Source organism: Lampetra fluviatilis, chromosome 63, assembly GCF_964198595.1.
Source record: "Lampetra fluviatilis chromosome 63, kcLamFluv1.1, whole genome shotgun sequence".
NCBI lineage: Eukaryota > Metazoa > Chordata > Hyperoartia > Petromyzontiformes > Petromyzontidae > Lampetra > Lampetra fluviatilis.
Genome location: NC_136337.1, coordinates 1,130,938 through 1,145,644, shown reverse-complemented (window position 1 = coordinate 1,145,644; position 14,707 = coordinate 1,130,938). Strand labels below are relative to the sequence as shown.

Here is a 14,707-nt window from a genome sequence, read left to right as displayed (position 1 = left end):
CACCCCACACACCACACACACAGCGCTGAACACACACACACCCCACACACCACACACACAACGCCGAACACACACACACACACACACCACACACACACACACCACACACACAACACACACACACACACACCCCACACACAGCGCCGAACACACACCCACCACACACACACCACGCACACAGCGCCGAACAGACACACACACACCCCACACACACACACACCCCACACACACACACACACCCCCCACACACACACCCCACACACACACGCCCCACACACACACACAGCGCCAAACACACACACACACTGCGCCAAACACACACACACAGCACGTCGAACACACGACTGTCAATCCACTGCTGGATGGAGGTTATCCCGGAGCCGTGGGGAGTTTGTTGGACCATACTTCACCGCCCGCTGGTCGGCGAGGGTTGGTTTAGGTGGGTAAAGTGGAGGGAGGGTGGGAGGGGTGCCAGGGACCGGTTAACTCGGAACCGATCACCACTGTGACACTGCTCCCCCCATAGAATAATAACCACAAAGACGACGACGACGACGATGATGACATAACATAGCACGATGTTGAAATGCCTTAATGGAGACTCGGCAGGGCAGGAATGAAGGTGGAAGTCTCCGAGGCAAGAACTCCCAACGTTGGCCCTCAACCACCCGAGAACATTTCCCCTTTGACTGTTGATGCTGGCAAAACGTCGTACTTAGATTGGCGCATTTGGTTTAACGAATTGGCCACGTTCTGTTTACGCGACACAACCTTACCGATTGGCTGTGTCGGGTGGTGGCGGGTTTGACGACACATTTATATATTTACGCGATCCAACGCAAAACAAAACCTGGACGATATTGGTCGCGAAAGCCTCCTCCTACGTGTCTGTCGCTGGTCACACGCGGCCCACGCGTTCCATCGGAGTTTTGATCGACGAAGCCCAAGCCGCTGCCCGCTGGCCATCGGCGGTGGCGTCTCCCTCGCGACTCCTCGCCGACTCGAATCAAGACGCCGACGCACCCAGAAGGGCACTCCGTGCCCTAGCGGCTCCCGGGGGTCTCGTCGGAGACCGCCAAACTCGGGGCCGGAGCGCGGCTCAACTCCGCGTTCCGATAACTCCTCGCCGCCACGCTGAATATCCACCGCCCACCCAGCACCCCCTCAACCGACACCTCGGTTCATCGTTGGCACGCAACGCCGTTCCATTTTTTGTACGCAAGGGGAGAGAAAAGTAAATCTGAGCGAGCGTGCTGGAGGGCGCGGCAAAGTGCGATCTCGTACTCGCCTAGGACAAAACAAAAAACCCCAATAATAAAGAAGGTAATAAACGACGTGCAAAAAAAAATTTGCCGCAGTTTGAAAACCATTCGGGGTAAAGATAAAAAAACACAAAAGCAGGGCTGGCCACGAAGGAGAGAGGAATTTTTCTTGCCACTGGGCGGTGGGGGGGGCGGGCGGCGGGGGGGGACATTATTCAAGAACAACGATCTGTTAGTTTTGTGAAAAAACAAACCTCGAGCTATGCCGTTTTCTTTTTGTATTCTTTAAAAAAAATGCCCCCCTGCTCAAACATGTCGCTCAAACAAACGCAACGGACTGCATCGCACGCGGCCGATGAGGCCCCGTCGCGCTTTCCCTCCGCGGTTATCCTTCCCTCGACCCTGGCTCTACCCCTCCGCACTGCGCTTTGTTTTTAAGTAAACGCAGTTCATTTCCTTTTCAAATGCCGAAACGGGGCAAACGCTCGCACGCTCGGACACGCACGCACGGGAGAAGACGCGCGGACATCTGGGGGCGACACGCTCCTGAACGAGAACACCTTTTGTTCACTTGCACTCGTCTCGCCGGGACGTAGCCGCCAAAGGCGCAGCCCCTGCAACCTGCGTTGCTCATCGTATCTGGCAACAAAACAGTTGTGTTCAGAGGTTAGAACACCAAACAGAAACCTATTGCAAGGAATCCCGTCTGCATTCAACAAATATGGTTCATCTTAACACAACTGTACTCTTTGGTTCTTTCGGTAAAGTCACGAGGGTAGAAGTAAAACGAAATAAATCACGACGTTTCGATAGCAACACAAGCCATGGTCTTCAGGTGAAAACCGCGACAACCGCGATGTCTGCTGCTCACCGCGATGTCTGCTGCGGGCGGTTGTCGCGATTTTCACCTGAAGACGATGGCTTGTGTTGCTATTGAAACGTCGTGATTTATTCTGTTTTATTTCGACCTACGTGACTTACCGAAAGAACCAAAGAGAATGGATTCCTGCAGTCACGAAAGCTTCAAATCAAGACTTAACACAACTGTTACATTGCCAGAAAGGGTCAAACCTACTCTTACATTTCGATGCTGGCCAGGGAGGTCCCATGAAAATAAACCTCTTGGCCAGTCCGACGGGATGGGAGATTGGCCTGCCGCGGGCTGATGCTTCCACAGACCGCTGTAATTTTACACGCCGGCAAAATAACCTGCGCTGGTTTCGATTTTCTTGGGTGACATCGGCAAGGTTGCAGAGGGAACCGCGTCCGCATTTTCATTACACGCCGTCATTTCGTTTTCACGCCAGAAGATGCTGCTGCTGCTGCTACTGCTGCTGCAGTTGCTGTTACTACTGCTGCTGCCACTGCTGCTGCTGCTACCGCTACTACAGCTGTCAGCCTGCCGAACCCGCGAGCCCCAGAGGCTGGCACCGGTTCGATTCGATGTCCCGGCACGGCGGTTGTGAACGATGCAATGAGTTTCTTAAATCCCTTCCTCCACCACCATCCTGGCCACCACAAAGACAAAAATCCCACGTGTAGCCTTAACAGACTGTTGGGGCAAGTGCTGTTAGCGAGCACCTACAAAGGCCGGCATGGCACACGGAGGGGTGGGTGGCCAGCATCGCGCCCGGCCGCCTTTGTCTCCCCCGTCGCGATGTTTACACACCGCACCTGGTACCCATCTGAGGCTGAGTCAACCACTGGTGCTGACCGTGAGCGGGAATGGAACCCGGGTCACTGGGTTTCGCAGCGCAGCTCGTCGACCGCTACACTACCTACCGCTCCCCACCACCACCACCACCCCTCACCACCACCACCACCACCACACCCCACTACCACCACCACCATCACCACACCCCCCACCAGCACCACACGCCCCGCGTGAGTTGCAGCAAGAGGGTCTGTGGCCAGCGTTGGACAGGAAAGGCTCAGACACCACTCCAGGGAGAAGAGTCTGACGTGAAGGAGAGGCTCTGGAGGGGAGGCTGAGAGGGACAAGTCACCGCCCCCCCCCCCCGCGACCCTTGCTCAAGCCAAGTGGGCACGAGCCGGAGATTGGGGGGGGGGGCTCGCGACCGGGCTCCTTGAGCCTCACGCCCCCCCCTACGGGGTGGGGGGGGGGCAAAGTGGAAGAATAAAAAAAAAACGACGCCGCTGCAACAAATCCCACGACCGAATATTGCGTTGCTCCGGGCCCCGCGAGGAGACGACGCTGATGAGCGGGCGGGGGCAGGTGATGACGAGGTAGGAGGAGGAAGAGGAGACGATGCTGATGGCGAGGCTCTAATGAGCAGGAAGAAGAGATGGTGTGGAGGAAGAGATGATGACGACGATGAGAAAACGATGCCAATGAGGAGGTGATGATAATGAGGAAGCGGAGAAGATGATGATGACGATGATGACGAAGACAAGACGATGACAAGGAGGAGGAGGTTCATGAGGAGGATTAGGGGATGGATGGAGGGGGTAGATAGAGGACGAGTAGAGAGATGCAGCTGGAGGGGGGGGGGGATGGGGGGGGCGGGTAGGTGTTGGAGGGGGATGGAGGAGGTGGTGGTTGATGGACGGATGGAAGACGAGGAGGAGGAGGAGCGCGTAGCGGGTGCCACGGGGCACGCCCGGTGGTGCCAGGAAGAGGCCGGGGCGGTGGCACTGGAGGTGGTGGTGCTGGGGGTGGTGGCACTGAGGGTGGTGGCGCTGGGGGTGGTGGCGCTGGGGGGGGTGGTGCTGGGGGTGGTGGCACTGGGGGTGGTGGCGCTGGGGGTGGTGGCGCTGGGGGGGGTGGTGCTGGGGGTGGTGGCACTGGGGGTGGTGGCGCTGGGGGTGGTGGCGCTGGGGGTGGTGGTGCTGGGGGTGGTGGCACTGGGGGTGGTGGCGCTGGGGGTGGTGGCGCTGGGGGGGGTGGTGCTGGGGGTGGTGGCACTGGGGGTGGTGGCGCTGGGGGTGGTGGCGCTGGGGGTGGTGGTGCTGGGGGTGGTGCTGGGGGTGGTGGTGGGTCGGGGTGGCCCACAGAGCGATCCTCTCATATGGAATCAATTTGCGTGGAATCGAAAACTCGGCAGATTGGAAACAGCTCTGCTTACAAAAGTGGGTTTTATGACATTGTTCAATTTTCCAATTACGAAGGCTTGCGGTTTTAAGCAGCAACGCAGTTTTTTTAATGTATTCATTATTTATTTGTGTTATATTTTTTCCACTCGTAAAGTTCTGAGCATCTTTAAACATGAATAGGGGGAAATTCTCTCTTACCTTCTGCGTTTTGGCAAAAAACCAACGGGGATAAATATAGATATTTTCTTACCATACATTTTTTTTCGTGGAGAGAGGTGGGGTGGGGATGGGAAAATAGGTAAATTTGGGCCCGTGTAGTAATAATTTTTTTTAACACACTAGGATGTTTTTTACACACTCGGAAACCGGATGTTTGAAAGTTCTAAATCAAGTTCGTTCTTTCTTTCTTTCTCATGACCAAACACTGCCGAGGGTTTTACGCGAACACCGGCGACGTGACATGACATCCCCCCCCGGTGCCAAAACACTTTTCGTTACCCCATTACCCTCCAGGAATGCGCAAAATGTTACCTCTCCTGCCAAGCGCGGGCGGGCGGACAGAGAGAGAGAGAGAGAGGCACAGGCGTCTTCTGCCTCCGCGTTGCCACGACCGCCGCCGGCAGATGGCGAGGACCGAAGCTGCCAAAAACCAGCGTGGTGAACTGGCTGAGACACTCGGCCGAGAACCCGGTCCAGAACCCGGTCCACAACCCGGTAAAGAACCACGGCGAAGAACCACGGTGGAAAATCCTGCCGAGGACCCGGCCGAGTCCCAGCCAGGCGAACCCAGGGATAGCGACGGAGCCCCCCCCCCACCTTCCCCCCCCCGACTTGGTGGAAGCGGAGAAAGTAACGCAGCGGTCGACGGAGCGGAACGTCGGACATCGCGCCCAACAACGACCCCAAATCACGTGTCGTGTCGTGTTCTGGTGGCGGCAGCTCATGGCCGGCTGGAAGGGCGAGGCGAAGCAGGGGCAGGGCAAGCAGTGGGGGGGGCAATGAGGGGGAGGGCAAGGGGGGGGAGCAGGGGGGGGGGAGCAGGGGGGGGGAGCAGGGGGGGGGGGGCGAGGCCGCTCGCCGTCGTCACTTCACCTCTCCCGCCATCACTGCGCCAGGTGCCCTGCCCCCCCCCCCAGGACACCTGGAGGTCACGTGACCGACGCGGTGGGGGAGTCAACACCAAAGCGACGCCGTGCTTCGTGACCGCGTCCGCGGGGGACGCCGCTCGCGCCGCCCCCGTCGACCTCCGCGCCCGCACGGTCACCGCGGCTCCCACCGCCGCCCCACCCGCCCACCCACGCCCCACACGGCCGCTCGGCGCGTGCACGCCGCCGTCCGCGCGCGATGAGAACGAGGCGCGTGCACACCGTGGAGGGAAAAACCGGGGGCACCGAAGAAAAATACGCGTGACCGCCGCGACAAATACACAGGGTCGGGATCGAACCCACGACCTCCCGCATACCGGGCGAGGAAGTTAACATCCCGCGGGCGAGGAAGTTAACGGAGTAGAACGAGATCCTCAGCTGGTGACGTTGACACCAAACGTAACGAAATGAACAACATGGAGAGGAGGGTGAGATATTAGGAATGGAAGCTTCCCTTTGCCATGGCCGCCCCCTAACCATTATTCATTTCCTTTGGTCCTGGCTGTTTCATATTGCGCGTTATCGCGCTCGACAATCACAGGCCCCAACAGCGGACAGCAACAAACAGCACTGTCGAAAAATTGTACTCTCATTTGACAGAAACAGTTTTGCAACTTTTATTGAATTGAGCAAGGACGGTTGTTTTATGCGAGTTTGGGGCGGGCTGGGGGAGGGGTAACGATGACGGGAGGAGAGGAAATTCCAAAGTAGAGCGGCGGAGAGAGAAGTGTGGTGACCTGCGGTGTGGCGAGCGGTCGAGCGGGCGAGCGGTCGAGCGGGCGAACGGGTGAGCGAGCGAGCAGGTGAGTGAGCGGATGAGCTGACCAGCGAGCGCGTGAGCGGGCGGGCGAGCGGGCGAACGAGCGCGCGGGCGAGCGAGTTAGCGGGCGAGTGTGTGAGCGAGTGAACGGGCGAGCGGGTGAGCGGTTGAACGACGGCATGTGCGGGAAGGGACGACGACCGGGCCGGAGGAATCACCGGGTGGAAGTTCAACGGTGAACCAGGGCAGCAGGGCCAGACGGGCGACAAGGGGGTGTCCATGACGCCGGCGAGTGGAGCGCACCGCACGGGCGCTGGACCATCGATTTGGCAACGAACCCCCCCCCTCCCCCCCACAGCCGGTGGGGTAGCAGCCAGCGGCAGCCAGCGGCAGCAGTGTCCCTACTTTGAGCGAGCACCGGATCGTGGGAGTAATTACTCAGCGAGAGAAGGAGAGCGCATAACACCGGCCATACTTCCCCGCACGCCAGAGATTTTGAGCGCGTTAACACCGCCCCCACTCCCCAGCACCCCATCCCACCCCACCCCCCCGCAACCGGCAAAGCCGATTAGAGACAGAGGCGGGAGTCTGCACCACTTTTCGGGGGGGTGGGGGGGGGACACTGACCTATTTCTCGTCGCAATTAAACGTCGCCGACTGGCAGGGGTTGCTTCGCCGTTGAAAAGACAGAAGAAAAATCGCTCGATGATTTTCAGCGACCCCCCTCACCAGAAAGAAACCAAACGAACGTCGCAGGCAGGTGGAGGTCGGCCTTCACCCAGCGGTCGGATTGACCGCGGCTCACGGCCATGACGGAGAGAGGCGGTGCCCATCGCCGAGGCTTTCACGCCCACGGCCGCTTCATTATTCTCCCCCTTGAATAATGGACGACGCCTTTTAAGGACACCCGGTCCAACGTTCCGAACCCCCCCAAAAAATGTGGACACGCAAAGGCAAATGTCCCCCCGCCCCCGAACGCCCGTGACCGCCGTAGCCTCGAACGGAGCGTCGGGGCAAAGAGCGCCGCGCCCCCGGCCGCCTTTGTCTCCCCAGTCCCCGACCATTGAACAGCGATGCGCCGGCAACGGCTTCATTTGAGGCCGAGTCGACGTCGCGGGTGGGATTGGCCCAGGGAACGGGTCAAAATAACCGCCACCCGGTTATCGGCCACGACCGGCGAACTCGGGGGTCGCCGGGTTCGCGGCGCGGCGTGGCGGTTGGCGCCCTCGCACGCACCAAAGACAAAGACGCCCCTTAAAGGCCGTAACGGACGGCAGGGGCAAGTGCTGCTTGCGGGGAGCACCTACGTAGGCCGGCGGCAGCACACGAGAGGTGGTGGGTGGCCAACAAACACGCCCGGTCGCCTTTGTCTCCCCCAGTGGCGATGTTTACTACGCACCGCACCGGGTACTCATTTGAGGCTGAGTCGACCTACGGGAGGCCCATGGCCGGTTCGGACAATCGTCACCGGTGTTGGCCGTGAGCGGGAATCGAACCCGGGTGGCCGGGTTCGTAGCGCAGCATAGCGCTACCCGCTACACGCACGCGCGCACACGCAGGGGCACGCCGTACCAATGAATATGCACATGCGCAAGATATCGCGTTAAGGACATCGTCCATCGTGCGCCCGGCGCTATAGAATAACACAAAGGGCAAATACCGCTGCCCTGGGGGGGCAAGGGGGGGTCGCACCTTTGATGGGATCCATTTCACCGTCACACAGAACCTGTGGCCATGGGGGAGGGATGGTGGGGGAAGAGGAGGAGGCCAGGATTGGGATCAAGACTCGAGCGAACGAACGGAGGCAAACTAATAAGCAATTTATTTACAAATGTTTTTATTTACGGGGGGAGGGGGGGGGGGTCACTGAAGCGGTGATAATTATTTACCGCGGTCGCGCGCGCGGATATCGGGAGGGCGCATCTCGCGGTCCCCGCCAGCGCGAGGATCGTCGCTGCTTTTTTAAATACATGTAATTGTTATTTAATTAGAACGATAAATATTTATGCGAATTAAAAAAAAATGTTTTATCATCACGATCGTCGTCTGGCGCATTCAATCCACTGCTGGATGAAATCTTCCTCCCCCCCCCCCCCCCCCCTCCATTGTCGCAGCCGTCACCTCTCATGATCCCGTCATGGCACAACCCACGCGGAGCGGCTGGCAAGCTAACAGATTTCGGCGCTCCATCTCCCGGGGCAAGGTTCGTCCTCCCGGATCGCGGCCAGTCGCTCGCCTGCCGCACCGGCATTATCGATGCGACGGTCTTTGCGTTTTTTTTAAACAAAAATCCTCCTCTCCCCGAACCGCGATTGAGCTTAGCAGGACGGGTGCCGAGATTCTAGGTTCCAATCCACGTTTCATTAAACCGGATTCAATGCCCGGTCGCCAAAGACTGAACACGAAGCAGCAGCAGCAACAACAACAACAGCAGAAAACCCAAGCGCGCTACCCATGTACAGATGGAAACAGATGGGGGTAAGTCCCCGTGCTGTCCTGCTAACGCACGTATCTCGCCAAGATCTAAATAGAGGCCAGTAGAGAGGTGGTGAGGGTGTGGGTGTGGAGAGGTGAGGGTGTGGGTGTGGAGAGGTGAGGGTGTGGGTTCAGAAGACCTCACACTTGTTTACCACGCGCGCCCTGGATGAGAATCGCAATTTAAAAGCACGTCTCCCTTTTGAAAACAACAACAACAACAACAACAGGGTTTTAAAATTGCGCGTGCACACAGCGGCGATGCAACGCGAAAAGCTACCGAGCCACAGATGAAGCGCCTTATGACGAAGAATTACCAAAGTCTCACGGCGCAAACGCGTTTTATTCCTCATAAAGTACAGTATTACCGAATGAAGTCGTTCCTGTTGAAAGTAGAATTACGAATCGGCAGCGAGGCCGGGGCCCTGCACTCGCCGCCTCGGGGGCTCGACGTGCGTCATTATTCCCGGTGACCTGAGCCGACTTATTTCGCTCACGGCAGCAGCTGCGGACAGCATTAAAAATTAATTACTCCGTCAAAAAAAGAGAATTAAAAAAAAGAATCCCATCGAAGGATAACTCCAGAGCCCTCTCCACCCCTTTTTTTTAAAAATAGCATTATTGAAGTGGTTTATTGCAAATGCTATTTTTGTATTTACAGACGTCACGAGAGATATCCAAACACCCGGTGGAGGCGTGGTTCTCATTGCCAAATGTGATTAATTGCGCCCAGTGTGGCACATTTTAAATTTAAATATTCAGCTTGTTCAGAGAGACTGCACTCAGCCACCCACCAAACCACCCACACCCCACCCACACCCCACCCACACCCCACCCACACCCCTCACCCACACACCTCACCCACACCCCACCCACACCCCACCCACACCCCACCCACACCCCACCCACACCCCACCCACACCCCACACACACCCCACCCACACCTCACACACACCCCACCCAGACCCCACCTACACCTCACCCACACCTCACCGACACCTCACCCACCCCTCACCCACACCTCACCCACACCTCACCCACACCTCACCCACCCCTCACCCACACCCCACCCACACCCCACCCACACCTCACTCACACCTCACCCACCCACACCCCACCCACACCCCACCCACACCCCACCCACACCCCACCCACACCCACCCACACCCCACCCACACCTCACTCACACCTCACCCACCCACACCCACACCCCACCCAAACCCCACCCACACCCCACCCACACCCCACCCACACCCCACCCACACCCCACCCACACCCACCCACCCACACGTCGACTCGCTAACCCTAACCCTAAACGTCAACACGCTCATCTACTTTGCGGCAGCTCGAAAGGTGGGGGTGATTGGCCGGGCAGGTAGTCAGATAGGCAGGTAGTCAGATAGGCAGGTAGTCAGGTAGGTGGGCAGGCAGGTGGGCAGGTGGGCAAGTGGGTGGGCAGGCAGGCGGGTGGCACACGAGTGTAAGGAAAAAGGCACAGCCCTGCAACCGCTTGCTCGCACCACCGCCGGCGGAAGGGCCTTCATCGCGGCGTGAGCTGCCATGGGCAGGGTCCGCCGAAGACGGGCGTTTGGCCTGCCCTTCCGCGGCTGCCGGACGTCTTGGGACTACACACACGTCACGTGCCCGGCCATCATTACCGCTCGGTGGATGGAGGCGGTGGTGGCGGTGGGGGAGGAGGAGGGGGGGTTCCAAAATCCCGACACCGCCGATTCGACTGCAACGAACGCAAACCGGTGACCTCTGGACGCCGAGCCGAGCTGAGCCACCGACCAATTTACGACCACGCGGCAGCGGACACGGACGCGGGCCCGGCCCGTGCGGTAGGCCCAGCCATCATCGCAATCCAGGGGACGCCCGCTTGCTTGTTTGTTGTCGTCGTCGTCGTCGAATAATTCAGGAGGTGCGATGCCGGGAGGGGACGCTGCGCGTGGACAGGGAGGCGGCGAGCGACAGATTCACGCAGCGAGGTGGTGGCACCCCCCCACCCCGCGCACCGCCGTTATTTCATCTCCCCTCCACGGGAGAGATTTGCGCGGAAAAATAAGGGGGGGAGGGGGAGGTACGAAGGGGGATTTGAGAGTCGTGCCCCAGAAGTGGCTCGGGACTTGAGAAGAGAACTCGGCCGTGGGCGTCGAGAAGTGCATGCTGGGAGTGACGATGATACTGTTGATAATATGATGATGACATTGATGACAAGATGATGACGATGATACTGTTGATAATATGATGATGACATTGATGAGAAGATGATGATGATGATACTGTTGATAATATGATGATGAAATTGATGAGAAGATGATGATGATGATACTGTTGATAATATGATGATGACATTGATGACAAGATGATGACGATGATACTGTTGATAATATGATGATGATATTGATGAGAAGATGATGACGATGATACTGTTGATAATATGATGATGACATTGATGAGAAGATGATGACGATGATACTGTTGATAATATGATGATGAAATTGTTGACAAGATGATGATGATGATACTGTTGATAATATGATGATGACATTGATGAGAAGATGATGATGATGATACTGTTGATAATATGATGATGACATTGATGAGAAGATGATGATACTGTTGATAATATGATGATGAAATTGTTGACAAGATGATGATACTGTTGATAATATGATGATGACATTGATGAGAAGATGATGATGATGATACTGTTGATAATATGATGATGATGACGACGATAGAACTTCAACAATAACGACGACGAACATAACAGCGACAGCAATAACGACGACGATGACCACAACGGACGATGGCGACGCCTCCGACAACGCTGACGGTCAGACGCAACCCACCCGGGCGATCTCCACCGCCTCACCGCGCCCGCTCGCCACAACCAAATCCCCCCCCACACCGGTACATCGACGCTCACACCGGCGGCCGTGCCGCCACCGTTCACGAGCTCACCGTCGGGCGACAGCTCTCCATCCGCGATGCAGAAGATGCTGCCCAGCTCCAGCTCATCCTCCTCCTCCTCCTGCTGCTCGGCGTCGTCGTCCCACGACCGCGCCGGCCCCTCCGTGCCACTCTTCCTCCTCCTCCTCCTCCTGGCGCTTCGTCGCGCCGCCGCCGCGTGGTCGTGGCAGTCGTCCGGCCGTTCTCGGTCGTCGTCGTCGTCGTCGGCGTGCTCCTCCTCCTCCTCCTCCACGTCGTCGTCGTCGTCGTCGTAGTCGTCCGACGCGGAGCCCGAGGGCGCCGGGCGGCGGAGGAGAGCGCGGAGCGAGCCCTCGCGCCGCCGGTGCTCGCCGGAGCGAGCGTGCCGCACGAGGCCCAGCTTGTCCTGCGCCGAGCAGGCGCAGATGGTGCAGTGGAAGGAGCGCGGCGGCGACGGCGGCGCCGGCGGCGGCGGCTCGCCGTGCGGCGGTGGATTGGCGGCGCTCTGGGCCTCCAGCCGCTGCAGGTGCTGGGAGCGGGCGGCGATGGGAGGTAGCGACGATGAGAGTGGACGGCGATGGGAGCGGGGGACGATGGGAGGGAGTGGTGATGGTAGGGAGGGACGATGGGAGTGGACGACGATGGGAGCGAGGGACGATGGGAGGGAGTGGTGATGGGAGGGAGGGATGATGGGAGGGAGGGACGATGGGAGGGAGGGATGATGGGAGGGAGGGGTGATGGGATGGAGTGGTGATGGGAGTGAGGGACGATGGGAGTGAGGGATGATGGGAGTGAGGGACGATGGGAGTGAGGGATGATGGGAGGGAGTGGTGATGGGAGGGAGGGGTGATGGGAGCGAGGGACGATGGGAGCGGAGCGCATGTGTGCGCCCGTAGATGTAAACGCGCGTACGGGCGCACGCACGCAAGCGTGGAGAGGAATACACAAAAACATGCGCACAAGCAGGTACGTGCGCACACACACACACGGACACAGATACACACGTCACACGGGTAAGCACAGAGGGCATCATGAACACGCGAGCACCGGTGGCTCTCACAGAGCTCCGTAGCATGAACACATCGCTGCCGTGCGTCTGGAATCTGACCAAGAGCCACTGGGGAAGGGTTCCACCCGTGTCAGGACACTGCCGGCTCTCAGTGCGGCTGCGCCCACGTTTCCTGAATTAACGGGACTAATTCTGTGACGCTGCTGCTGCGTTGGCCGGGGTGCACAAGCACAGACAACAACAACAACGACGACGACAACAACAACGACGACGACAACAACAACTACGACTCAGCGCATTCGGTCAATATCTCTGTGCGGCCCCCAGAAATAGCAAAGTTGGTCTACAATAGGTGATGTTTCGGGCAGTCGCCCTCGACGTTTTGCTGGTATCCAGCGGCTCGATGCCAATGTCGGGGTTTGCTGCCGCTTCTGCTACTGGCCACGACAAGAGGGCTTCAGCAGAGAGGGAGACAGACAGACAATTCGTGTCGTGTCGCTCTTCCTCCTCCTCCTCCACTCCAGGAGGGGCAGACGCCAGTGGGTTCACCGTGTGGTATGGGTGGCAATCACACTACTGTGGCTTGTCTTTAATGTGTCTCTATGGGTCTCTATGGGTCTCTATGGGTCTCTATGGGTCTCTATGGGTCTACTATATGGTCCATAGTCTGGGAACTTGGCCACAATCACAGTACTGTGGCTTGTCTATATTGTGTCTCTACGGGACTCTACGGGACTCTACGGGACTCTACGTGTCTCTACGGGTTTTACTGTATGGTCCATAGTTTTGGTTGTATGGGCCACAATTGCACCACTGTGGCTTGGGTTTAATTTCTCATTCACGACGTTCCGCTGGCGGTTTGACGCAAAAAAAAAAAATATCTGTACAAAGCACTGAACAAATAAATGAATTACAGAGCGAACACGTCCGTCGCCCAACGCTGCGGACCCTCAAAACGAAGAGTAGGCAACGGCCGGCGTTTCGGGCGATGGCCCTCGACGCTCCGCGAGGCCGGCGCTCGGTCGCGCGTCGTCGTTTGATTCGACGCCGGTCGTCAATTTGTCCGTTCGGGGCCCCGGGATCCGTGCGCGGGATCGGTGTGTGGGTTGCTCGTCGCGCCCATGGTGTCGTCGCGTCCAATTGTTATCACCATCGTCCCCATCGTCGTCATCGTCATCATTGTCGTCATCATCGTCGTCGTCATCGTCATCATCATCATCATCGTCGTCATCATCATCGTCTATGGCCACACACACGGCTCAGCCCTGCTCAGTTGACCCTGAGTAACCTTGCCCCACGTGACCACCGCTATCACGCGAACCATCTGGATAACACCCCCCCCCCCCCAGATGTACAGCACCCAGCCACCACATGCCGCCCGGTCAGGATGTGCCCCCCTTGTGCACGAGGTCGAGATGATTCAAGCTACGACTTTCCTCTGGCTGTCGGCCACGGATAAAACTTCCGGTTGGCCAACTCCCCGCAGACTCTTCAGACCCGGCGATGATGGGACCACAGATTTTAACTTCACCCCTTTTTTGTTTCACGACCACAACGCCCGCCGGTTGTGGGCAAACGCGACGGCAACACGTGACCGGTGGGTGCCAAAGTGGTAATCGGCACGTTCTGTCCGCAAAGCGGCGAACCTCTCTGATTGGCTGCTTCGGCTGCAGGGAGGCGAGAGTACGGCACGTTTACATTCAGGCGATGGCACGCAAACCAAAACATTATCGCCAATGATATTGGTCGCAAAAGCCCTACTACGTGTTTTTGCTTTAATCTCACGCCAAAGTCGGTGAATTCCCGCTGCCGATTCACGCCCTGAAACTTTTAACGCGCCGTGCCAAACATTGGCCACAGTGGACGGTTTTGGGTCGGGCGCGAGCAAAAGTCAATACCGCTCCGCTCCCGGCACAGGCTCGCGGCACAGGCTCCCAGCACAGGCTCCCGGCACAGACTCCCGGCACAGGCTCGCAGCACAAGCTCCCGGCACAGGCTCCCGGCACAGGCTCCCGGCACAGGCTCCCGGCACAAGCTCGCGGCACAGGCTCACGGCACAGGCTCCTGG

At 58.2% G+C, this 14,707-nt stretch overlaps 1 protein-coding gene across 1 annotated transcript in view; it reads right to left on the bottom strand.

The window, feature by feature from the left end:
- Window positions 1–14,707, bottom strand: part of LOC144951639 (zinc finger homeobox protein 3-like) — a 127,411-nt gene that overhangs the window by 44,029 nt on the left and 68,675 nt on the right. Inside the window, 1 exon segment of the mRNA XM_078881929.1 lies at window positions 11,664–12,159. Within this exon segment, the coding sequence (XP_078738055.1) occupies window positions 11,664–12,159 (496 nt within the window).